This window comes from Crocodylus porosus, unplaced genomic scaffold (assembly GCF_001723895.1).
Source record: "Crocodylus porosus isolate Cpor-Errol unplaced genomic scaffold, CroPor_comp1, whole genome shotgun sequence".
Taxonomy (NCBI): domain Eukaryota; kingdom Metazoa; phylum Chordata; order Crocodylia; family Crocodylidae; genus Crocodylus; species Crocodylus porosus.
Window position 1 is genome coordinate 75,045,709 of NW_017728947.1, and position 23,493 is coordinate 75,069,201.

General features: G+C 43.6%; 1 protein-coding gene across 1 annotated transcript in view; it reads left to right on the plus strand.

Annotated features, from left to right (window-relative positions):
* VSX2 (visual system homeobox 2) overlaps positions 1-23,493 on the plus strand; it is a 34,382-nt gene that overhangs the window by 2,284 nt on the left and 8,605 nt on the right. The window contains exons 2-3 of the mRNA XM_019551130.1: positions 105-189; positions 3,403-3,526. Of these exons, the coding sequence (XP_019406675.1) occupies positions 105-189; positions 3,403-3,526 (209 nt within the window). The remainder of the gene's footprint in view (positions 1-104; positions 190-3,402; positions 3,527-23,493) is intronic.

The window sequence follows — 23,493 nt, forward strand, 5'->3', positions numbered from 1 at the left end:
CCGCCGCGGCGCGCTCGCCACGAAGCCCCGGGCCGGAGAGGACGAGCCCCGCAGGCAGGCAGCGCCCCGAGCCCGCGCCCACGCGGCCGCCTCTCTCCCCCCAGATTCCGAGGATGTTTCCTCCAGCGACAGGAAAATGTCCAAGTCCTCCTTGAACCAGAGCAAGAAACGGAAGAAGCGGCGGCACAGGTGAGAGCGGCCCCGGCCCCTCTCCCCTCGGGCCTTTGCCACCTCACTCAGCGCCGGGCCCGGAGGTGCTGGGGAAGAGGCAGCTCTGGCTCAGCCTACATCCCCTTGGAGCAGTGGCCTAAGTGCAGCTCATGGATGTAAGAGGCTGGGGAGGAAGAATGAGGGGGGCAGCGCTGGGGCTGCAGCTTGCTGCAGGGGAGCTGGTGGTGCTCCTCAAACGCCAGGGCAAGTCCAAGATAAAATATAACCCGGGAAGAAAGCGATCTGTCATCCTTACCGGCCAGCTGAGGACAAATTGGGTCTAACCCCATCTTCACCTTCCCTCTCTCTCTCCCATACACCTGGGCTTAAGAGCCAGTTGTGCGAGCAGGCGGAAGGCTGGGATCAAGTCTGAACCCTTGGCAAAAGGGGACAGGAGGGAGGAATCTGTATGCCTGAGACTTGACTGCTGCGGGGTGAAAAGGAGCAGGATTTGGCAGTTGACTGTAAATGGCAACAATATTTATCTGAAGGTGTTTTTATTTCAACACCAGACAGCTTGGAAACCAACCAACCAACACCCTCCCCCCGCCAATTCTCTGTGCTGAAACCAGATGCCCCTGTGTTTCTGAAATACATATTTCACAAACTGTCCTGGCATTTGCACAGAGCCTGTAGAAATGGGAATAGCCAGATCATTGAAATTAGGTCTTTGCCAGACATTAGAGCAATCCATTTATTGGGCAAACAGCAATATCTGTCAACAACTTATTCATTATTGAAGCATTTACCTCCTTTGGCAATGAATAAAATAGTTTGGAAACAGAACATGCCCCCAGGGAAGATGAGGAAGACTTCATTCCTTGGCATATTGGCCAAGACACTAGGATTATGTTTCTGCATCTAGGCTGTCCCTAGCTCTGCTACTGACTGGGTGTGACACTGTCGTTCTGCAGCTCTGTTCCCCTACTATAAAATGGAGCTGAAATTGCTGAGCCTCATAAACATTAGATACTACAGTGAACTGAATTTTTTGGATTGCTATGGCTGGAAATAGTTGAGACAAAAAACGACCAGGGACACAGCTACAGTGGATGATTTAGGAGTAATTAAATTGATCCTGTCATGAGGCAGGATAGATGGATTAAAAGTGTCCTGGTAAAAGCCTAGTTAAGTTGCGGTGTGGGAACAGATTAAATTTCCAAATAGGTGTCCTGCCATTATGCAACAGAATGGGCTTGATTCCCTGCTAGTGTTCCCATCCCACTCTGGAGGAACTGACAAGTGAGCTATGTGGGGCTTTTCTCAAGCCAAACTGTTCCCTGCTTGTAAATAAACTCCTTGGTCCTTTGCAAACAGGGTTGAGCTTGGAGTAAGAGAAATAAGGTTCCGGATGCAATCAGGACTGGGGATGGACCAGGATACTGAAAACATGATTTGGAAGTGCTGAATTTTTTATGTTGTGTAGTAGCAACTTTGCGTTGTTTGAGGTTTTCGTTTTGTTTTGTTTTTTCCCTTTTTCTGGACTAAGTGACAGCTGAGTGGTGATGGGGAACTCGCAGGTCGGCAGTCTGCAAATGACTCCGAGGGGGAGAGATTGCATATTATGATAGGAAACTGAGACTATGGAAGTGTATGGAAAATTTAGGCTGACTGTCAGGGGAAAAATATTCTATCAGTGAGCTGTGTTGGACTTTGATTTTACTTCTTTGAGAAGATGAATAGAAACCCCAATTACTAGAAGCACTTAGATTGGACAAAAACTAAAAAAAGGTCAAGAAGGCAACAATGGGTTTTTTTTTTTAGTCCTGGAGAGAGAAATTGTCTGAGTGCTTGGATTTCTTTTATCCCTAGAGTTTGACATTCTACAAAAGCAGCAAAAACGAAAAATCCCATGAAAAACTGCAAATTTAGGAGTGTATTTTAAATAAAGATCTGATTGCAGGGAGGGTCTCCTGCATGCACATGCTGCTTTTGTTAATAATGTTATTGATCTCATGGAATCCTTTAGATTTTTTTAATATTGGAAGGTAATTTTGAAACTGTCTCTCTGTTTGTCCTATTGGGAATGTGTAGATGGATCCTCTGAAATTCTAATTTTGTTTTAGAAAATAATTTTAATTTTCCCCTCTTCTGCATTTTTCTCCTTTTTGGGAGCTATGCTGCCTGTTTTTTTGGTTTGATTGTTTATGTATGTATTTTAAATCAAGGCAGTTAGTTTTCCCAATGGAAAAAAAACCCTGCCTTGATCAGTAGATAACACCTGGAAATTATGGGTTAAAAGGGTTTGGGCTAGACTGAAATTTGGAGGTAGAAAAGGTCTGGAGTGTATTGTCATTTTCTGAAGATGTGCTCTCATCAGTCCAAGCTGCTAATTTTTTTTCAGTCCAGTCATCCTGGGCTGGGAACTGGTGAGGCAGGCACAGGCTGTGCTGTTGCCCCTTTGGAACAGCTGGCAAGGTTTTAATGGATCATGGAACGATGGGTTGTTTGGTTTCTTTTCCCAAGGAAGAGGAAGGTAACTGGGATTGGAGGTGTCCCGTATCCTGGGGGAAATTGGTGAATAGGAGTAGTAAGCAGTCTGGATAAAAGGTTTTGTGGACTTGTTAGAGAACTAGTAGTTGGCTTTGTGAAGAGGGTGAGGCCGAGGGTCAGCAACATAAGCAGCATTGGGCACTCACAGATTTTGGGGACATGAAAGACTAAGAACAGGGTGTTTTGTGTCAGCGCCTCAGAGTGGCTGTCACTTGAGTGTGCATATGGTTAACATAAAAGGGAAGGTAATTCTGTAAGTCAGGACTCAGGCTTCCTTCAGAGGAGGAAGTAATTCTCCAAAGGTTTTCTAGAAAGAAACAAGTTCTGAGAGGTAGTGTCAGGGTTAGTATTATCTCTGTGCTGGTGGTGGTGTTGGGAGAGATGAACTAGGGAGGAGTCTGTCTGTCTGTCTGTCTGTCTGTCTGTCTGTCTGTCTGTCTGTCTGTCTGTCTGTCTACAGGGGGAAGTAGCTGAAAGTGAAGGTGACTGTGACAGTATAAACACAGTGTCCTGGCATTTCTGGTTGTTCCTTCACCCTCAGGCCAGACTTTCCATTCATAAAAACACAAGAAAAAAGTGTATGTTTATTTTCCAGTTTCTTAGATTTTCATTTGCCTGTTTGTTCCTGCCTCTGACTGCTCCTCACTTGATTTCTTCCTCTGCTTTTTGATCAATGAGTTTTACTCCCCACCCCCACAGGACAATCTTCACGTCCTACCAACTGGAGGAACTGGAAAAGGCCTTCAATGAGGCCCATTATCCTGATGTCTATGCCAGAGAGATGCTGGCCATGAAAACAGAACTGCCTGAAGACAGGATACAGGTAATCCTACTTCTTCAAGCTCTTAGAACAACCCTCCTTATCCCATCTCTCCCAGACCTCGTTCACTTACTCCCAAAGGAGAGGAACACTTGTATGTTGCTGAATACAACTGCAGAGACCTGGATGCTCTTCACTATTTAAACCTCCAGGCATCTGTTGTTTGCAAACTTGTATTTGGTGGCTGTGCCATAGTGTGATGATGTGGTGTGCCTTTGCCATTGTAATGAATTTTGCGTGGTAATGTTGCTTTGTGTGTTGCTGTTGTGGGAGGGTATATTGTTTTGAACTGTCTGTGCATACATCCATAGCAACTGACACAAGATATATAGGATAGTTTATAACAAATTAAAACAGATAACACAGAAAAATAACTCACAAAGGAAAATTTGCAAAAAGAAAAGTTCAGAAATGGACTGGAGAGGCCTCTTGGCTTCCAAAGGTCTCTGTGGCATAGTTAAGAAGGAAATCTATGGAGATTAAATCCCTGAATTGGGAAAACCCTGCTTTCAGCCCAGTATGGGATGGAGCTGTGGGCCAGTGAAGAACTGATCTCTTCTTCCAGGAAAGAACCTGTGGTCTATTTTAGGTTGTCTAGCGTTGCTGTTGATAAGATTAAGTATGAACTATGGTGTGAACAAGTTTCAGCTTTTGGCAGAGGGCATGCCAGAAGAGGGGGGAGGCAGCAGAGGGGGCTGTTAAAGTGAAAACAGATCTTAAAGGAGCCTTAAGGATGCTGCAGGTAGCACCAGAGGCAGAGCAGATTCCTGCTAATGTACACGTGAGAATCACAAAGGTAACTTAAAAGATACCTCTGATCTCTCTTTCCAGTCTGCTCCTCCTTCAGATCTCTACATTAACCACAAGAACACAGCAACCAAGTAGTGAGCCTGTGGCTTGACTCATTGCATCTCCTGTATTTTATTGGCTGTCTGGGAGCTGAAACTTGGCTTTGTTCCCTTATGCATCAGCAATAGCTGCTTCTCGAGCTGCTGCAGAACAGCTACTATGTGGCTGAGGTTCCTCTTTTGATGTCACACAAGTCTCTTTGGGATTTTACTGTATCCCTTGTTTTCTTTAACTGACTCCTCTGCCCCTGCCTCCCCACCACCACCCCACCATGTGCAGCCTCCAGCCTGTGTGTCTTCCCTCTGCACCCAGGGGACCAATGCATCATTATACAACCATCTCTTCAGGCCTTTGTGTGAATTGTCTTTTTCAGAGGGGTTAAAGAGAGCTCTCGTAAAGCACTGATACTGTAAATTATAGGGAGATAAGCCATGGGAGGTACAGGAGTGGGAAGTTTCTCTTAAATCAGACCACTTTGTTCCATTTTCTCTGTAGCCCAGATCCTGGCCAGACCTCTCCCCCATGTGTGCTAACTCAAATGTTCTGTGGTCGAGAAGGATTGGGACTTGATTCTTCTCCTGTTGTGCTGGCCTATCTCCTGATGACCTCGCTAACTAGGCTTGTAGATGCCCTAAGCACTGTTAGGATTTTCAGCAGACCTGAGCAATAATTAATTGGCCCATTACCTGAAATAGGAACAGAATAAGGGCTCTTACTACTCATGATCCATGTTGAAGTTTCACCTTAATCAGTAAGTCCTGAAGCTTTGTCTTCTATGAAGAACAAATTAGATAGAGGGCTGGTTTTACACTTCTTGACTTTTTTGGGGGGGATATTGATTCAAAGTCTAAGAGACTGGAGCAGTACAAGTAGTCCTTTTAATATAAGGTCCAGTGGTGCATATGGGCAACAGTTTTGGTTTCCCATAAAAAAGGCTGTCACCCTTTCTCAGTGTAGTGGTGAGCTTAAGTCAGAGATATAGCTGGCTTATCACAATGTAGAAATGTAGTTTACAGATCATGCCAGGTTGACTGACTGACAGCTTGAAGTTGACAGGTTTCTGACAGACTGCGATTGACAAATGCCTTCACACACTTCAGATCATGGTTGCACAGGTAACTTTGATATGAAGATTATTTTTTTCCTGGCATTGTGAGTCAGTGGGATTTCTATTCTTCTTGGTCAGGAATGGAGGAGTGATAAGCAATTTCATTTCACTGAATGGTTCTCTATATTTTGCTGGCCAGTAAGAGGCTGCCAACAGTTTCTATGCTGCAGATTTTGATCCTGCATTTTTTGTTGCTGTGATCTTCCTGCTCAAATGGGACCAGACTAGACTTGTGCAGGAGGAGCTGTACACTCTGGGACGTGGCTGTTACAAGCATTGGCCTTGCTGATTACACTGGTGCCCCAGCAGAAAGTGATCATGAATGACACTGGGTGGCTATAGGAAGTGTTCAAATCATAGCTTTTTGTGGTATTACTTCATGGGGAATCTGAGTATTTCATGCAAGACGAATATGTCATGTAAGAGAGCTCTTACGAGCTCTGATGGGGAAGAACTTGGGTGACACGGTGATGTGGAAAGGGCCAGTATAGGACTATATTGTGTTCTTATAGTGTTTCATGTCTGCTATTTCATATCACAAGCTTCCACAAGCCTTGGAAAGATGATTCTAAAGATTGGACAAGCTTCTTGATATTTAGTCTTGATTTTTCTTTTTCTTAATTCTGTCCCATTACATTATTCTCCCATTCTCCAGCCTAAATAATATCTTGCCTATTTTCAAGTTCATATTCTCTTAACTTGTCTTCCCAGCTGTCACTCTCCAACCCTTAGTCACTGCTTATCCAAGCTGTGAAGATCTCTTTCTTAAATCTTTGGTTTATTTAATTGTTGCTCACAATTACCCAAGTCCTTGGGGACAGTCTCATTTCCTTATTTCATTCAGTATTTTGGGTTTCAATTTTTATTTCTACTGACATTAGCTACATTTTTATTTCCTGAGAGGAATTTCACTTTATTCCTTGCTTGCAGTTTTAATCTCTATTGCGCCCTTTGTAATTCTCTGTCATCACTAGAGTTTTCAGCTCCTCCCAATTTAGTATCATCATTGCATTTCATAAATATACTGCTCACTCCCTCTTAGCTCATTTAATTAAGACGTTGTTGTATCATTCTGGTCTTAGTGAGAAACTGCACAGGTTCTGACTGGACTGCTGCTGACACTATCCTTTGTTTTCATTTATGACATTATTTTTGGGAGGTAGAAAGTAGAGAAAAATGTGAAGCTAAAATAAGAACAATGAAATGGAAAGAGGACATAAAAAAATATTTACTTCTAAGGAAAACCTATAACAAACAGTAGTATATTCTGAGTAGGCATCAAAGGCTGAGAGAGTTAGTGATTTAGACCAATGCTTTGAATACAATTTTTAACAGCTCTCAGGTAACACAATGATATTAGATATTCTTTAGCTTCCTCACTGTAACGATGTACCTTCTTTTTGGACTGGATACCCATAGAAGAAACCTGAGGATTATTCCATGGGTAGCACTGGAGAGAGAGAGAGGAATAATTTTTTCCAGCTAGGCACCTCCTTCAAATCATACTAAATTTCACAAGATACACGTACAAATGTTGTCACATGTTTGGAAGAGTCTATAGCAGAACTGAAGTGACACTTGTCAAAATAAACTCAGACCTTTCGTCATAATCCAGGTGGCATCTGTAGGCTGGTACAGGCAGGCCTTTGTCTAACACATCTAGACAATTTAGAATATATCAAGACTTCTCTAAACTTACTATTGTTCACTCTACCAGCAGGAATTCTCCCATCCAATTCTGTTATGGCAAAGATGGTGATCTCTTAATTATTTTGTATGGGTTTATGTAATTTACCTGTTAGATTTATTAAAACACAATATTTACAAAGCCTGGTAATCATCTGATATTTAAAGTATCATTGCCCTGTAATAATTCGATTTGGGATTACTGAAATAATGGTGTATCAGTGTAATTACATCAAAGGAATGTATCTGAGAAGTTTTAACAAAATATTGGGTAAATGTAATAAGACTGTGACTGACCCCAGTCTTCATGTAAAGAATCAATCACAGGGAAAATAATCCCTTATTGAACTGAAAAGAAGGTATTTAAAGGGCTTGGGGGGTGTTTAAAGGGGTTTTTTGGTAATTCTTGATATAACCATTGTATAATGAGCAGATGGCCTAAATATTTTAGAGCAGGTGAAATTGAACTTCAGAGGAAAAGAGATGTTTAAATGGTATATCTAGGGTTTGTCTGTCTTTAAGTACCCCAGGAAGGCACACTTGGAATAGTATTACACGTGGGTTACACTGCCTTTTCTTAATATCTCGTGATTATTCAGGATTTGTATAATTGCTGGAGTGAATCTTTCTGAGTTAGAGGATCCATAGTAAGAGCAATGATAAAAATCTTATTTAAAGCCAAGTTATTGGGTTCATAACCAGTAACAAAAATCAGGCCCCAGCAGCCATGATCTATTTAAAGTAAAGAATTTTGATCCAAACCGTATTGCCTGAAGGATAAAAATGGGGATTGTTCATTCAACATGGCCAATAATTCAGAGTATAAGGATGGAATTACTGAGATATTAATGGTGCAGAATGAATTGTTGTAACATTCTAGAGTGTTATGAGGTCATACCTTTGCCACCGTCTTTCACCTCCCCCCCCCCCGCCTTTATAAATTCTGCTTAATTGAAAGGGACCAGGTTAAAGAGAGATTCTTCCTACACACTAAAATTCATGGTGATGTTATGCCCTGTTGAGAGTAGAAAAAGAGCTACATGAAGCATGTTGTCCAGAGTTCTTTTCTGTTTATGTATACTAGTGATACTGGGACATGTTTGGTCATAAACTTCTGTATATTCTGGTAGCGTGTGGTATCTGCTGATGTTGGAGTTGGCAGCCTTCTGAAGAATTTGTGAAATAGGTAATTTTTATAATAGCTTGCTGTTTTCTCAATAAATACCTCTTCCAATAATTCCTGAGCATCATGGCCAATGAGATTAGAGAAGTGTTCATTATCTTCCCCTGTGCTTTTATAAACATGGGAAGTGTACAGGCGAGAATAATAAAAGTAATCAAACTTACTGGCTCCCTAAGAGTGTTATTCTGCCCATATGTGCCTAATAGGTATGTGGGTAGTTCATCCATTTTTAGTGCCTCTTCTATAACATGCTTATTTAGCTGATATCAGTTCATAGTCATTTTCCTTTTCAATTAAGAGTTATTTTAATTTAGCCCTTTCTGTAATGGCTTGTTTTCATTACCTTTTGTTTATGGCCCTTCAGACAATTTTCTGTCCATGTGTTCATTTTCCTCTCCAAATTTAGTGCTGATATAAAAATTGTGCTAGGTGCTATATTCGACCACAGGAAGCGGCAAGTCCTGCCCCAAAGAGCCTGCAATGTAGAATGATTAAAAAGGAATGAGAAGGTGAAAATAATACTGCACCCAACTAAACTTGAAGTGATGAGGACCCCTCCTCCATTTAGCCAATATTTTTTAATAAGTGAATGAGCTGTGGCACTAACTCCCCAAGATGTAGCCATTTAATAGTTGGATAATTTGTAGGCTGTACAGAAAGAGCTGGTCTTGTGAAGCACTTAAATCAGAAAGTGGACCAGCTAAAGATGTATTCAAAGTGCAGTGCATTACATTAAACAAAATATAGGCATTGCTGGATAATATGAGTTAAGTATGTATCATGATGTTCTCTCAAGGACTTTAATAAACCTCAGAGGTGTTCAGTTCATAATTGTTTTCTCCATTCATGTATTAATATTCTATTTGTTTTGTATCCCAATCCTCTTTTTGTGGCTTTGTTACTAAAGAGAATTTAGGGCCATGTTGCCCACGCTGACTGCTTCTGGGGCCAGAAGTTCTGGTGGCAGACGGTGGCTGCAACAAGGAAGCCCCAGGAGTGCAAACACATCCATAGCTGTGCTGGGTCGGGTGGGTCTCAGCACTGGCAGGGGGCAAGCACAAATCATTCATCCTTACCATAGGCACACTCCAAACCTCTGAGGCTGGTATAGACTGTACATAGGCCCCAGCTGCAGGGTGGTGGCAGAAGTATTTTTTTGGTCAGAGAGCTGAGACTGCTCTGCCAGTAGAGGAGGGGTTCTGCCATCACGGGAGCTTTGACTGTGGAGACACTCAGATTATTCTGGTAGGACAGAAACACATTTTCCTCACTATCATACATCCTTTCTACTCAAAATACTGCATTCAGGAGACAGATCCTGCTGTAGGTTCAAGTTACCCTTTTCTGCCCAACCCTTTTCTGAGGCCTGTTGGAGCCACTGTGTGGGAGAAACCAGAGTCTGAAAGGGAGAATGCCCTGTTGCTGTAAAACACTCTAGTAGTAGTGGCTTCTGGGGTCTGCTGCAAGCCCCTCTGACCAGTTATTCTGAAGAGACAATCCAATTGGAGCAGCATTATTGCAGGGGGGGACATACATCCCAGGGGAACAGGTCATACTCTGCTGGTGGCTCTTAGTTTAGAATATATTATCTAATACATGATCAGAGGTGATGTCTGCTCCTCTACCACACATCCTTCTGGAGGGAGAAGCTGTTAGGCCTGCAACTAAAGGGTGATGAGGCACAATGTAAACATAAACATTGAAGAAGCTACTAAATTAATATAGCTTGGTGCTCTTTGTGTTGCTTCTTTGTCTTGTGCTATCAGGAATGTGGAAGTGAAGCATTGCTTGTGTGCAGTCGCTATTTCCTCCACGTTGGTACATCAGACAGTTTTATGTGGTAGTGAGCATGATGCTGAACGGAACATCTCTCTTCTGTTCTTTTATTGTTTCCACCCTGTCAGTCCTGGCACCCTTCTACTATTGGCTTCTCTTGGCTGCTCTTCTATTTCCAATCTCTTCTTCTCAGTGAATAACTGAGTGTGGAATGATTTTTAACTACATTTATTCTGAGATGAATCGTGCTTTACTTGTTGCCTGTATTTCTAATCTGTTTGGATCCCTTTCCATTTTTGACTCTTTGCTCTTTACAGCTTCTTCTAATGCAGTGCCAGCAGTGTACACACTATCAAAATTGGTCCCTCAGTTTGTTCATGGGGTGGGCCCATAGGGTCTCTGAATACTGGCATAATATAAACCTCATTGAGATTGGGACCCTAGTGTGCTAGGTACTGCACATACATACAATAAGAGACTGCAATTGCCTGGTGGATCTCCTTGTTTTAAATCAACAAGCCCAACAGACAAGTCTGAAAATGGCACACTTAAGCATGCAGAAGCAGCCCTAATTCTGATAGCTTGTGTGGATACATTTATGGTAGTGATCATGATCCTTCTATATTGTTGCAAAGACCAAGAGTTCAGTGCAGTTGGTTCAGCTGATGTAGGAGAGAGGAGAATCAAGTTCATGGTTTGAACCATGTGGCTTCATAGTCTACTGGATGTGAGAAATGGTATCATGCAGTTTTTCCTTATCCTATAGACAACATATGCAGTATGCTATAGTCTGGGTACTCAGATTTATATATCCACTAGAGTCCAAGGGAAGTCATGTATATCCAAAGTATATGGGGAAACTGTACTTGCTCATTGTACCTCAGGTCAAGAGCTGATTATAGCTGGCCCTTGAATAGTTCTCCCAGGAAGAGAAAAGGGAGGATTCAATGAACCTTCTGTACACTCCTGGGCCTCATTGCACTCCAGCTATAATGTAATCAGATCACTGCTCTGATCTAATGTTCATGTGAGATGTAGCTGCCTGACGGGGGTGGGACAAACTGGTGCCACTGGTCAGGACAGAACAGTGCACCTGGGAAAGCTGCACTTGCACCAACGAGGACTGTGCTATCCCTCCAGTGTGCCCTTACCTGCAAAAGGAACTACCTAGGCCTAAGCATACAACCCCAAATCATGGTGACATTAGCCAGCTAGAGCCATGACTTCAGCATGTTAGTTGTATTGCTAGCTGCATCAGCTAGTGAACTTTACCAAAGGATAGTGGCAAAGCTGCGAGGAAATAAACTGCATGTATTGCAGCTTCTGTTTACAATTAATTTATAGTTAAGGTTGGGATTTTAACAGAAAGATTCCTGCCAACAAAAATATGCTGGACCGTGCTGATGGCAATAAAGTCAGTGCAGGTAAAAAGTGAACAATAAAACAGGTGATGATAGTGTGTCCGAGATGCAGAAGGTGATCACATAAGTATGGAGGATGCCCTATTGCCTGTGGGCTGGGGACAAGTGATGCCATTTCCCCATGTATCCTGCAACCTTTGCATTCTTTGAACCTGTTTCACCTCTGGGATAAATCACAAGCTGCCACTCTGAACAGGACAGTTCTGGAGGAGCATGAGAGGAGGATGCATGTGAATAAAAAGAGCTGATCCTTTCTGGAGCCTCCAATGGTTGGTATGTGCCCTGAAGGGACAAGGGCAGATGAGTCTGAAAAGATGGAGAACAGCAGAGTACAAACCCTAGTTAGCCCGTAGCCAAGAAGGAGCGGACAGCAGGAGAAGAGACCAGGGACCCTGCTGGGAGTTGGTTATGAAGGCAAAGGGTAAGGCAAGAGAACCCAATTCCAAATCCACTGCTTATAGAGGGCAATGCACATTAAGGAGGCTGAATGGGATGCCTGCAGTTTCCCAGGAATTCCTGCAATGATTGCGGCCCTCATTGCAACCAGTGAGACAAGGAGGATTTGATGTCACTGAGACCCACTTCAGTGTCCTGGGAGGAGAACTTCAGGTAGGAGTGACATTGTTTGGCCTGGCAGAGATTGTTTCAGTGCAAAGCTTAAAAGAAGGCTCATCCTGGACAGTAGTGTAAATCTGGCCAAGTGAAGGAGGGTGGTAGAGTCAATGAGCATGGGAAAACTTCTGTGAGAAGCCTGTTTGCCTTACGTGGCCTATGTTTAAGCAGAATAGGTTCATATACCTTAGATCTGTGAAGTCTGATGATACCATTCAGGCAAAGGCCTGAGGAGGGGCCAGGCTGGAAAACCTGGCGGTGCCCAGAGTTGTGCAGCTATAGGTGAATACAAATGCTGCTTCGGCCCTAGTAGTGTGCAGTAAGTGCTCTCTGCCAGGTTGAGCCAGTTGAGTGGGCCCGTGCTGACTGAGTGGTCCTGCTCCTTCTCACTATTTTTACAGCTATTGTGGCTATGATGGACACTCTGGGATAACTGCCATGAGTGGATTGTACCTTGTAGGCAGCTTCCTTGGAAGAGATGGACAGGGGAGAAAAGGTGGAGGGCAGCATAAGTAAGAGATACTTACAGTGCTGCACATAGGAGCTACAGTTGAACAGTGAAAAGTACTGTGGAAACATTCTTGGGGAGAGAAGACAGCAGGATGAGAGGGAAAGGAAGAGAACAAAGAGGAGGATATTCTGGAGCCATAATTAGTCATCTCCAAGCTGTAAAACGACAAGCTCCTAGGGAATTTAGACTATCCATTTATATTGGGTGACAGACAGCCAAGAAAGCCTCCTCAATATGGTCCTTAGATTACACAGAAGATGATCTTATGATAGAGAAACTGGAGAATCCCACATGGGGAGAAGACAATGGGGACTGGGAAAGAGAAAAGGAGGGAGAAGAGAACAGAGAGCAAGAGAAAGGGAAGTAATAGTATACAAAGATGGAAGAGCATACAATTAGTTCTGTTATGAATTAGCCAGAGTAGAGTACTGAGGTAGAGATGGTGAAAGAGAAAGCAAAGAGGAATGTGTAGGCAGATGAAAAGGGTGCATGGTGCACAGGAGGAGGTGAAAGAATGGGGATGGCATAAAAAGCCTTAGAGATATGAGTGGAAAGAGTTGAGGGAGTAGGTACAGACCAGAGCTAAGTTGTGAGCTGAGGCCAAGTTATGGAGGGCTTAACAGCGAAGCTAAATGGCAGTGCTTGCTTTCTCAGGTGGATTCTTTTGCTCTTAGGTGCTGCTCGAGAAGTGTCCATTTTTGGCCTGCTCTTGGTCTTTCCTTCTGCTTCCAGGTCAGCTTCTTTGAAGGTCTTGTCCTTCAGATTGTCTTATTTCTCTTCTGAGTTGCCACTTTCTTCCTTCTGTCTTCTTGCTCCAACTGTGACAATCTTGCCTGTTGTGCCAGCCTGCAACCTAATGGTGCTTTCCTTTGTGCCTCATCTGACATGGCTCTTGAGGCTGCTGATGGCTCTGTGTAACCAAAGACCTAGGCAAGGGAGCTGCTGAGAGTTTGGTGATTAGAAAGAAACCACTCTTGGTGCTTACAACTCTGTGTTTCGAGCATCCTCCTTGCTACATAAACATCTAAGGAGGACGAAGCAAGGAGGTAGCAGGGTAAGCAACAGTACATTGGATAGTGTTATATGTATTTTGCCATAGTACTTGGAGGCCCCAGTGAGGCTCAGGATCAAATTGTGTTAGGCCAGGAGTTCCGCATGCATAGCCCATGGGCTGGACCTGCCCAGTCTGATGTACTGATGGTTCACACACAGTGTCTTGTGCTGAGTCTTTACTGCTTGAGCTAAAAGACCTAGTCCTGGCCTCTGCTGAACTAATCAAAATCCCTGCCAGGGATTTATGCCCTGCTTTACTTCCCCTACTAAAACTACTTTGCACATAGCACTTATCCCCAGGAGCATCCATGTGCAGAGCACATTTTGAACATTAACCAATTAATCCTCACAACAGCCCTCAAAGATAAGTCAGTATTATCACCCTCATTTTTAAAATAGGGAAATAGAGACATGGCTAGGGAAAATGACGTGCCTGACAAAGTCAAACAGAGCTCTACCACTATTAGAGCTTGGGCATCCTGTCTCCAAGTCCCATTTCAAATTCTTGTGAGCACTCCTCTTTGTACCTGCCACATTGTACTCCAGAGGTGACATGGTATAGGGAAAAGTGCTTTTGGCATTTTCCAGGATGTCAGACCCTATACAGGCATATGGAATTGCATTGGTTTGAGTTCGTGTTCAAATCAGTGGGTCATGTGTTCAAATCAGCGGGTCCAGTTGCTCTCCACCCCAGGGTGTTGAGGGAGCTAGTTGGGGTTATTGCAGGGCCCTTGCACAGCTTTATGAACACTCATGATGCTTGGGCCAGGTGCCAGATGATTGGAAGACAGCCAATGTGGTCCCCATCTTTAAAAAAGGGAGGAGGGAGGACCCAGGCAAACTATAGGTCTGTCAGTCTTACCTCAATCCTAGGGAAACTCTTTGAGAAGATCATCGTGGAGCACATCTGCAATGGGCCGGCTTCAGGGATGATGCTCAAGGGCAACCAGCACAGTTTCATTAGGGGCAGGTCATGTCAGACCAACCTGAGTGCCTTTTATGATCAGGTCACAAAAGCATTGGATGCAGGTATGGTTGTGGATATAGTCTTTCTGGACTTCAGCAAGGCCTTTGACACCGTCTCCCACCCCATCCCCATTAAAAAAAATTAGGCGACTGTGGCATTGATGCCTACACAGTCAGATGGATTGCAGATTGGCTCAAGGGTCGTACTCAGAGGGTGGTGGTGAACGGGTCACATTCTACCTGGGGGGAAGTGGGCAGCAAAGTCTCCCAGGGCTTGGTCCTTGGGCCCACGCTGTTCAATCTCTTTATCAGCGATTTGGATGATGGGGTGAAAAGCAGCCTGTTTAAATTTGCTGATGATACCAAAATTTGGGGTGAGGTGAGCACGCTAGTAGAGAGGGAAAGACTGTAGCAAGATCTGGATAGGTTGCAGGGGTGGGCTAACATAAACAGGATGCGTTTCAGTACTGACAAGTGCAGGGTGCTGCACTCGGGCAGTAGTAACCAGCAGCACACTTATAGAATGGCAAACTCCCTTCTTGAGAGCACGGAGGCAGAAAGGGATCTTGGAGTCATTACTGACTCCAAGATGAACATGGGCAACAATGCAAGGTCACAGTTGGCAGGGCTAATTGGACCTTGTTGTGCATCCACAGGTGCGTCTCAAGTAGGGCCAAGGAGGTGATACTCCCCCTCTACGTGACACTGGTCAGGCCACAGCTGGAGTACTGTGTCCAGTTCTGTGCACCTCACTTCAGGGGGGATGTGGACAACATTGAGAGGTCCAGAGGCGGGCCACCCGCACGATCCAGGGGCAACAGGGCAGACCCTACAATGAGAGACTGAGGGACCTGAACTTGTTCAGCCTTCACAAGAGAAGGCTGAGGGGGGATCTGGTGACCATCTATAAACTCACTAGGGGGGACCAGAAGGGTTTGGGAGAGACCTTGTTTCCCCTAGCGCCCCTTGGCATGACAAGGAATAATGGCACAAGTTGTTGGAGAGTAGGTTTAGATTAGACATCTGTAAGAACTACTTCACAGTTAGGGCGGCTAGGAGCTGGAACCAACTTCCAAGGGAAGTGGTGCTGGCTCCTACCCTGGGCGCCTTTAAGAAGAGGTTTGATACCTACCTAGCTGGAATCATTTGAGCCCAGTTTTTTTCTCCTGCCCATCCAGGGGGTCGGACTTGAAGATCTACAAGGTCCCTTCTGACCCAACTTCTATGATTCTATGAGCATATCAACATGGCAGCCACCCCTTAGACCATAAATAATCAAAATGAGATTTTCAGGAACTAAAGCTGCTAACCACCTCCCCCTCTTCTGCTCCACTCAATATTTATGTCCAGTGAGGTAGAGACCTCAAGAGAGGAAGTAGGATGAAGGGAAGAGGAGCTCTCCAGACCCTCACTTAAGGGATGGAAGGTAGGTTGCAGTCCAAAGCAGCGGGTTACACTCAAAGAGGTGATTATCCTGCATGGGCTACAAAAATTCCAGTCAATTCACCTGCAATCAGTAGGAGAATTTCCTAGATGTGCCCTAGTCTCTGTCCAGTCCTCAGGGCAGAGATTTCTAGGCAGGACCCTCTCTCTAAATGTTGTCAGGATCACTGAGTTACCCATAATACTGTGACCAGAAAAGAATAGACTGCAAGGTGCTTGAAGCTGGCTGTATCTCTTTGTCTGGACAGAGCCATTAAACTTGTTCATTTGTGGGGGCTGAATCCCACTTCTGGCTATAATTTATGTACCTAAGCAAAATTCCAGGACTCCAGATCCACCTCCCTGGTGTGGTGAAATGCCCACTGATGTAAGCAGGAACTTTGATCAAGTTCTGGAGCAGAAACTGGCCTTTACGTGGTAGATAATCTTCAAATTATTGCTCTTATTAAGTACTTTGTTGTCCCAGTCAGTATCATTTGGTAGGAAAAATATCCTTCCTCAGGTTGTGTAGTAACTTGTATTCACTTGTCAAGGTGAATCCTGGATTACCCTCCAAGTTCCTTTTGTTTTTAACTCATTTGTGTTGTGTCTGAGCCCTTCAGGACAGGGTTGTGTCTCACTTATTTGATTACAGTGGTCCCCTTGCTTGGGATGCTGGGAAAACAACACAATGATGAAGGCTTAGAAGTGGCAACAGTCTTGCTTATCCTTATCTCCAGCGTTAGGGACTTGCACAGCAGAGGACTCTGCAAAGAGAAAGTTTTTCCTCCCATGATTTTGAAATTAGGCTCTATTCTGCTCAGCCTTCCAGGTGAACACAGTGCTTTGCTATGGGGTCTTGGATAGTGGTTTCAAGAAAATGGTCAAGAACTAGGTGAAGATCTGGGACTAGATGGGTAGCCAGCACAGAGGGTTGGGTTTTGGTGTGATATGCTTTTCCTGCAAGCATGTGCTGATCAGGTGTGTTGATCTAAATCAGCTGAGAGATAAGGATCACTGTGCTTCAGCAGTTAAGGGTACTGTCTTCTAACTCAGTGCAATCATAAATATCACCAAATACATCTCTTATTTTAATATCCATGAGCAGCAAGGAGTCATTTTAATGTTTGGGTGGCCCTTCTACCTAGAGGAACTGCTCCCCACACCGTACCAGCCTCACATACATTTTTCTGGGTTTGATCTTGAACCAGACATTTTCTATTCTGGTTTCTAATTATTTTAGACACTGCACCATTCAGCAACAGCCTGTCCATGCTTCCTGAGAAGAAGAGCTAGATATCACTGGCATGCTGATGGAATTGTTTCTCAGTCTCTCTAGCAACCTCCCATACAAAATGACCAAGACTGACCATGGTGGGGTGTCACTTTTGAGAGTGTGTTCTGTCACCTATCTATCACTCCTGTGTAGGGTCTATCCAAGAAAAAAGAGAAAAGCCATCTTAGCGTGACTCCATCTACCACTGTGAGGCTCCCAGAGATGGATTGGTAACACCAGGTGATCAGAGAGAAGGATGCTACCAGATCTAACAGTAGCAGCATATCTGGTGCTCTTAATATTTTATTAGCACATCCACAATCCATCAGTGTAACCCGCTGTGTCTGCATGCCAGTCTAAAACATACCTGGAAGGGATCAAAAAGGTTGTAGCAAGATGGGGGGCGGGGGGACTATTAGTTAGTGTGCAACAACTATTAGTAATGTTCCTCTGAAGGAAGAGCCTTCAGGTGGGACTGTAGTTGGTCAGATTACTAACAGAAAGTGGCAGCCTCTGGAGCAAAGGGGCAGATCATTGTTTGTTTGATGCAGTGCTGGTAGATATTCCTCATGATATGTGGATACAGGTGAGAGACGTGCAGTTCCAACAAATTCCAGAGCCAGAAGGGAAGGTTCTTGCCCTGCAGTGCAATGTCAGTGTCAGTATCGTAGAGTCAGCTTGAGGATCTTTCATGATGGCTTAAGGAAAGCAACAAGGATGATGTGAGTCATGAGTCCCATGATCAGCCATGCAGGCCATGTGCCACCTTTACTACGCTCATTTAACTTCATATCCCTTTTACACCTGCCATAGAAAGTGATGTCACCATAAATAGTGCCAATAATTTTGACATTACATTTGAATGGATAGCAGTAAAGAGTTTCCTCGTTTATAAAAATGCTGCAACCTCCTCCAGCAGTCTGGAGACTGGAAGTTTCAAAGTTAGGTCAGATCTTATCCCTCCCTGGGCATTTAAAAGTCCCAGTACCTGTCTAAAAGCCAAGTATCCCTGGCCAGCAATCAGGAAAATGTAAAGGGTATCAAGATCAGCCCAGGACTTGCCCTATTATTATGATTATTTATTGATTTATCAAGCACCAACAGTGTGCTTGGTCATGTGCAAAGAGGAAGACACAGTCCCTGTCCTAAGGGATTTACCATATAAATCAGACCCAGACAAGGCAGCTGGACACATTTGATATAGAGGTAGAGGGATCAATATCCCTGCAGCTGAGTTATTTTGATGACTGTCATTTTAGTGAATTATAATTGAAAGCCCTTGTGGAAGAAGTGTTTTAAGGAGGGTTTTGAATGAGGGGAGGGAAGCAGATTGACTGGTGCACAAGATAAGAAGCATTGCTGAAGAACAAAAGGCAAAGACAAGAGTGGAGGAGAATGTAAGGGGAAGACTACAAAGGAAGATGTCTATGCATGAGGAGTGGAGAATAGGAGGAAGCAAGACCTGAGTTGCTCCAGGACCCACAATATATGAGGACAAGAATGCCTAATTTGATAACCCAGGCAAGAGGACTGTAGTTAAGGCATTTGAACAGGCAAATGCCTGTTCAAAGCTGCAGGAGAGGATTATTTTTAGAGCAGCATTTTGCAGAATGGAGGGGGCTGAGCTGGAACAATGAAAGGAGGAGGTTGCAGTAGTCAAGAAGAGGGATGTTTGATATATCAGTACATGTCTTAGTAGCTGGAATTGAGAGGCAGCCAGGAGTCTTAGAAATGGTATAAAATGGAGCATCAAACTGGAGGTTGACAGTCTGGGTAACTGGTCATTCTCTATGTTGACAGAGTGTGAAGCCAGGAGAGAGCTTGTGATGAACTGTCAGAAATTCTGTTTAGGCTGTGTTTAGATTAAGGTGGTTGTGGGACACCTCAGAAATGAAAGGTACCAGATTAGACAGGAAGATGTTGGGAGCAGAGGTGGATCAGGGAATTCTCAGCATGCACATGGTAGGGGAGCACATACTCAACCTAGGCAGAGCAGCAAGGGAGAAATCCATCCAGCAAAGCTCACTAGCTCTGTGGCCATGTCATCTTGGCTGTCAGGTGGAGTGTGTTATTCCTTCTTGCTTGCTTGCTTAATTGAAGAGAATCAGAGGCCCTTTCTTCTTAGGAGCTTTTATTCAGTCCAACATAAAACATAACATTTAAAACCAATATTATCAATCAGTGAAGAAAGCTGGTAAAATGTCTGAATCTTGGCATGCTTGCAGGAACAGGGAAGACTGGCTATGAATTTCTGATGAGGTGGACTGCAGGGACCTCTTGATGGCAGTGGGCACATCTACGCAATCATTAATGCACCACAATTACTGCACATTTAGTTTAATATTTCCTCAATGAAGTGGTAACTGAATGTGCACTACCTATATTTACTGAGCAGTAGAGCCAGCACACGTTTTTTTGGTGACGGTTATTGTGCAGTAGCCTAATAACACTGTGTAGTAGCTTAATAGCACGGGTTTTGACCAGCACACTACTTTTCTTAGGCTACCGTGCAGTAAGTGTCTCATGTAGATGTGCCCAGTATCTCTTTTTTGTAATTTGGGGCTTTCAAATACACATGTAGCTGCATTGTGTATGTCTGTGTGTACACAATTGCTTGTGGCCCCCTAGTGGATGTATGTGTTTGTTAGGCTAGCATCCTTTGCTCAACCAGATGTATTGCTTGAAAGGTCTTTGCTGAAACATGGTGTCAAAAATGCTGAATGAAATCTGGTGACCACAACAAGTAAAAATTATTCATCTTCCAGGCTGAAGATCCAGGAAAGGAAAATGCTTGGAAATGCAGCATGAAACTAATTAAAAAAGCATCTTCTCTGGTTTGGAAGGAAGATGCGCTTCAAGGTCACATTCCCAGCCCCATGTAAAACCTTCCATTATATTTGGTTTATGCATGGATGCTGTTAGAAACAAGTCTTTAAAATATCCCTTTACTCATTCTAATTCCCGACCACATGAGTAACATCAAGGAAATTTCTCGTTTGCAAGCAGTGGTTCAGGAGTTCATAGAATAAACAAACCAATATGATTAATGCAAATAACCAGGGCACATTCTGTCTCATCTCCCTTTGCAAAATGAGAGAATTCTTCTGAAACAATTTACTGGTATGCATCATTAATAGTAATAAGAACTAGTTATCAGCTGGAATGCATAGAAGGAAACAGGCAAAAATAACCTTGTCTAGCCTTGTATTAACCAGGGATATAGTATGTGGTACCAAGGTATCCTGGAACAATGGTAGTCCCCTTTACATGGTGAAATAAACACCCACATTTCCCAGGGTTTTGCAGATCTAATCATGAGGCCTTCTGGGTACACATATTTGTGTGGGTTGTTACAAGGGGCAATATTGTGGCTCTAGATTAGTGATTCTCAACCAGGGTGCTGCAACACACAAGGATGCCATGATATCCTTTTAAGGGTCCCACAGAGTGCCATGCAATACTAGTGCCGTTACATGTGCAAACACCTACGTGATTCACAGGATAAACCCAAAGTTTTCAAGTAGGAATCTATAGTGTCAAAAACATTCTGACCTGCTGTGGGCTTTGAGTTCTTTGCAACAGAAAAATTGCTCTAGTATTTTTCTGTAGTTAAGAAATGAATGAAATGTAAGAGCTGACATTTTCCACAGGGTGCTTTGAGTCTAAAGAGGTTGGGAACCACTGCTCTAGATATTTTCTGTGACTTAAAGCTTGTGCTATCTACTCTAGATTCATGGTGTCAGTATAAGCCTTCTATCCTTATCAGGGGTCAGGAGCAGGTTCAGAGAACTGGTGGAGTTCTGCTCTCTAAAACAATGACAGCGATTTAGTTGGTGTTCTCATCCATCTCTGTCAAAGATTGTAAGGTGACCTCTCAATATTTGCCTGTTACATGTTGATGGCAGGTTTCCAAATGTACTGAATCCTAGCAAAGCATGCACAGAAACAAGACAACTCTCTCATACCTGGGGAGAGTACTTAAGATTGAAAACCTCAGATCTCTACAATTTGACAACAGAAAATCTCCTTATCTGGGAGCAGATCCTCTCTGCCTGTCCTCTCAATGGCTCTCATACTGGAGGGCACACCCAGATATTCTGCAATCACTGTTCTGTTGTTCCATCAGTACTGTACTAGGAGTGATCTGCCAGATTGGCCATACTTGTTCTTTTCTTGTGGCTTCTCAACCCAGCTACATAGAATTTACAGTTCCAGAAACCCAATTATGCCTTGCTGAGGGGGGACAAGCTTTCAATAGTCCTTAAGTGTGCAGTCATCAGGCTTTTTCCAGACATTTGGATATGATGTCAATGATCTCACCAGTTACTGCCCTGTCTCTACATTCTCCATCTCAGGAAGGGGTCTGGAGAAGACATTTGTGGGACAATCTCAAAACCCAGATATTTGTAGTACCCTGGCTCCTAATGAAGTAATATATAAATGACATAGAGGATTGTCTGGTGTTGTTAGATGTTCCAGAAGAATATCAGTAGCGATAGCCAAAAGCAGCAGTATGAGGCTCTGGTGAAAGAAGCAGTAACTGACCATACACAGAGACAGGGTAGGGAAATAGTAGACTTTTAGAAATCTTCTCGCTCAGCCATTTGCTCACAGCTAAGCATATGTGTCTGGATCCAGAGATGTATGTAGTTCTGGCTATTCCCAAGTGAACATGTGAGTAAGTAGTACAAGGCTTCCTGGTATCCATGAATTCTCTCTCAATTTCTGTCCATCCATACAATATATACAATCTTCTCCATCCATTTTCAGACCAGAATACTGGGAGTGGCATTCACAGCATAATAACCTACTGATCAAGCAAAAGTAATTGTCATGCAGCAACTAGCACTTGGTAGTAAGATGTCAGTGAAGATGTAACTATTCAGAGTGATGGAGCTGAGGAGGGAGTTGGTATAACCCAGCTGTGAAAAGGCAGCCCAAAAGTGACAAGGTCTCTTCCATCTGGAAAGATGCATTAGGCAGATATTAGGTAGTAGTACCGTGCAGTAGTGCTCACAGGCAAGAGGTTGGTGTGCCTTGAGGAGCTGTGGTTTCTGCTAATTTAGACCATACATCTCAGGCCAACACTTCCCTTCAGTCTTCTTCTAAAGCCTCTGTAATTCTGGAGATTGGGTCTGGAGGCATGTCCTGAACATGCGGTTCCCTTGTATATAGAGCTCTTCCGTGGTTGCTTCTGAATCCCATACGCTCTTATGGTTCTGCACGGTTCTACCCATTTACATCTCTGTTCACTCATTCCTCTCTCCTTTTCCTATTTCCAGTCTGTCCTAAACCACAGATTCCCTCCTAATTCCAACCCCGCTCCTTTTTGCACCCTGTTTCCTCAAACCCTGTGCCCCCTACCTCTGCATGGTAAACAATTTCTCCCTTTTCAATCAGATCCTTCCTTAATACAAATGTCTTCCAAGAAACTTTTGCAAGGTGATCTGCCCAAAAGGTATGAACAACAATAACTAAAAGCCATCCCCCATAAGCTACATGTTGAGGGTAGTTTTCAATTGTCAGTTTCTTGAGGCAGGTTCTTTATTTTAGCTCACTGCAGAGGTGCGCACACAGACAGTTGGGTGACAATAAGTGGGATATGAAGTGTTCATAGTGAACTTCTGCCTTGAGAAGCTCTCTCTCAAGATGTACTGATCCAAAAGAAGCCCCCAAAATTATGAGAACTTTGCACAAAAACATCAGACATTCTTCAGTAAATAGAAACTAACTGGCTGGATTATTAAGGCAGCCGTCAGCATCACATGTAGGTGCATATATATAAATTAAAAAAAAAAACAACTAAAATTTAAAATTTAAAAAAATGTAGTCTCCTTTTCCCTGTGCTAAGTGAGTGTGTGTCAGATCAGCACCTATCTAAAGAGGAAAGATCAGAAGAAATACTACTGATGCTGAAAGCTGTGCTACTAGCTGAATTGTCAAACATAAAGGACAGTGTTTGGGAATATTTCACTCAATGTGAGGAAATGAAATTTCCTACACAGTTGTCTATAAAACAAATTCCCTAGACCAAAGACTTCCAGAGGCTTGACGGGGATGTATTGATGCTTCTGCTGGTATGTAGAAAACTCAGAGGATCCTTCTCT